This window comes from Gekko japonicus, unplaced genomic scaffold (assembly GCF_001447785.1).
Source record: "Gekko japonicus isolate JY-2015 unplaced genomic scaffold, Gekko_japonicus_V1.1 scaffold467, whole genome shotgun sequence".
Taxonomy (NCBI): Eukaryota; Metazoa; Chordata; class Lepidosauria; order Squamata; family Gekkonidae; genus Gekko; species Gekko japonicus.
The window spans coordinates 376,040-378,539 of NW_015169787.1; the positions used below are offsets into that span (position 1 = coordinate 376,040).

A 2,500-nucleotide genomic window follows, 5' to 3' on the forward strand; every position below is an offset into this window, starting at 1 on the left:
TGTTCAAGAAAAGTGCGAAGGCCCTTAACAACAGTTCTGGAGAAAAGCTTTGCTTTTGGTTTGAGTTAAGACGTGAAAACATCGATATTTGTTTTACTTCTGAAGGATTTCAGCAGCTTAAAAACTCCAGGAAAGATGGAAAGCATAAAACTGACTTTTGAAGAAAATGATTTATACTGCCTCCAAAACTTTAGGAAGGGGTTTTAAATTTGAAAAAAAAATGCAACCAGACTTAGAAGCACTTTCCTTTTGATAATATTTCCCAATTGTGTAGTCTTCTTTCAGTATTTCAAGGTTAAATATATTTGCATTTTAGTGCGGTTTTAATAAGGATCTATAGGAAAGCTTCTTGTTCTTTGCAGCTAGTTTTTATATATTGATCAGAATGCTTTCACGTTTCATTCTGTTTCAACCTACATGAACTGAAGCAACAAATGTTGGGAGAAAAATTATAGCAGCAAAAGTAAATCAATAATTTTTTGCTTTTATATGGTTCCTGATCTTCATGTACATTATACTTTGTGACTAAAAAGGACAACTTTGACAAAGATAAAGATTTTTAAACATGTATTATAAGTTAATAAAGCAATTCATTTATAGTGCAATCCCCCTTCTGAGATTTGGGTAAAAGACCCTCTGCATTCAGTAGAACTTTGAAATAAAGTATGCATAAAATTGGGGATTGACACAGTATCCTATGCATGTTTAGTCCCAAGTATATGTTTAATCTCTCATGATCTATTCCATGGTCTGTTCTTGCATGCAATGCCAAGTGCTGTGTTAATCTTGTCTTCTATTGATGAACACTCATCTGTAAATTTACCCTTAATTAGGGCCTTAATCACTGAATATATTCATGCCATACTATTTATTCATTTAGTATGGCCTTTAAAAAACAAGCTCCAACAAACTTAGGATATATGACTACCCCAAGATCATCCAGCGTGGTTCCTGGCAGAGTGGAGACTTGAACATGGGTTTCTGCATTCCTAGTCCAACATTCTGACCAGTCCAACACTAGCTACTGTACTGCAATGGCTCTTGTACAAATAAGCATCCAAACTCCTTAAATAGTTTTCTTTAAATAAACCTTTATTTTTTCATCCTTCCCTATAGAAAATAACCCTTAAATACATGTAACTGCACTGTTTCCCTGTTTACTCTTGCCTGGGTTCTCTCACTCTCCGTGAATTATGTATCACTCTTATGCTTGTGTTATTTTGTAAAGTCTGTCTATGTGGTATATTATAATGGTGCTATATAAATAATAAGAGGAAAGGTTGCACACAATAATAAGGTTTAATTGCATGGAATTTTATACAGGTCATTCAAAAGTGTGATTGGAAGCAATGGACGAGCAATCCCAAGGAATGCCAGGCCCTCCTGTTCCTCAATTTCAGCCACAGGTAGGATATTCTAAGAGCTGCAAAGGACAGGGAGTAAAGGGTTGCATTAAGATAGTATTCTAGTATCAGAGAGCGTATTTGAAAAGATGCTTCTGTTTTTCATCTCTGTTTCACATACCAAGAAAAGGTGCTGTGAATTCTAGGCCTTCCAGTTTTACCTTCTGTGTTGGCACTAGACTTCCATGCAATTTTATACTGATCCTCTAAATGATTTACTTTTTTCTAGGACTAGAATGACATGGATAGACTACAAAATATAATGGAATGTAGAGAGTTCTGTTGGGCAGAATAAAAATGTTAAGGTATTTCGGGGAGAGTGGGGATAGTTTCATTGAAGGGAATGGAAACAGTCCTGAACATGGTATTGCTTTTATAATCTGAAAGACATTGCATGTGTTAAATTCTCAAGCACCATAACATTGTGTGTTTGAAGGCTGATATAATAGTGTGTCCAAACTTCTTTGTCTTAAAATGTGACCCAGAACATTTTACTGTGCTCTGTTTGCTAGTGGGTGACCACTCCTCCCAACATGTGCAAAGTGATTTCAAAATCAGGCCTCTTAAAGCTGATTAATATATGCTTATTTTGTTATATTTATATCCTCCATTCTTCAGTCATGAAATTCACCTGGGCTTACATAGTGTTCCCCAAACTTGCTTCATTTCAACGGGTTTGCTGTCTTATGTACCTTTAAACCTTGCCATGGAACAAAGGATAGATCTATCATCACCCTCTGATCTGTCATGGAACCTTCAGCCAGGTGTTGGAACCCTTGCTGGCTGATGAGGGTGATGTCACTTGTTTGATTACTCCCTAGTACCACAGTTGGAAAATGGAAGTTGGAATCTGGAGTACACAGAATCAGCAGTAAAATCTTACAGTGGGAAGGAAGCCAGGTTTCGGTGCAAGGTTATTTTTGGATTATGTCATTCTAATGCAATACAGATCTCTGGAACATGTAAATTTATATGTAATTGCATGGGAACGCTACTAAGTTACCACTCTTTTCCTATTGACAAAAGTTGCACTAAGGGACGATATGTCATAACTGAGTCATTGCAGAATGGTGCAGCTATGAATAAATGAAAGAGAT

General features: G+C 36.3%; 1 protein-coding gene across 1 annotated transcript in view; it reads left to right on the top strand.

Moving 5' to 3' along the window:
* Positions 1 to 2,500, top strand: part of NEK7 (NIMA related kinase 7) — a 102,169-nt gene that overhangs the window by 38,078 nt on the left and 61,591 nt on the right. The window contains exon 2 of the mRNA XM_015416949.1: positions 1,324 to 1,406. Coding sequence (XP_015272435.1) covers positions 1,350 to 1,406 — 57 coding nt within the window. The 5' untranslated portion in view covers positions 1,324 to 1,349. The remainder of the gene's footprint in view (positions 1 to 1,323; positions 1,407 to 2,500) is intronic.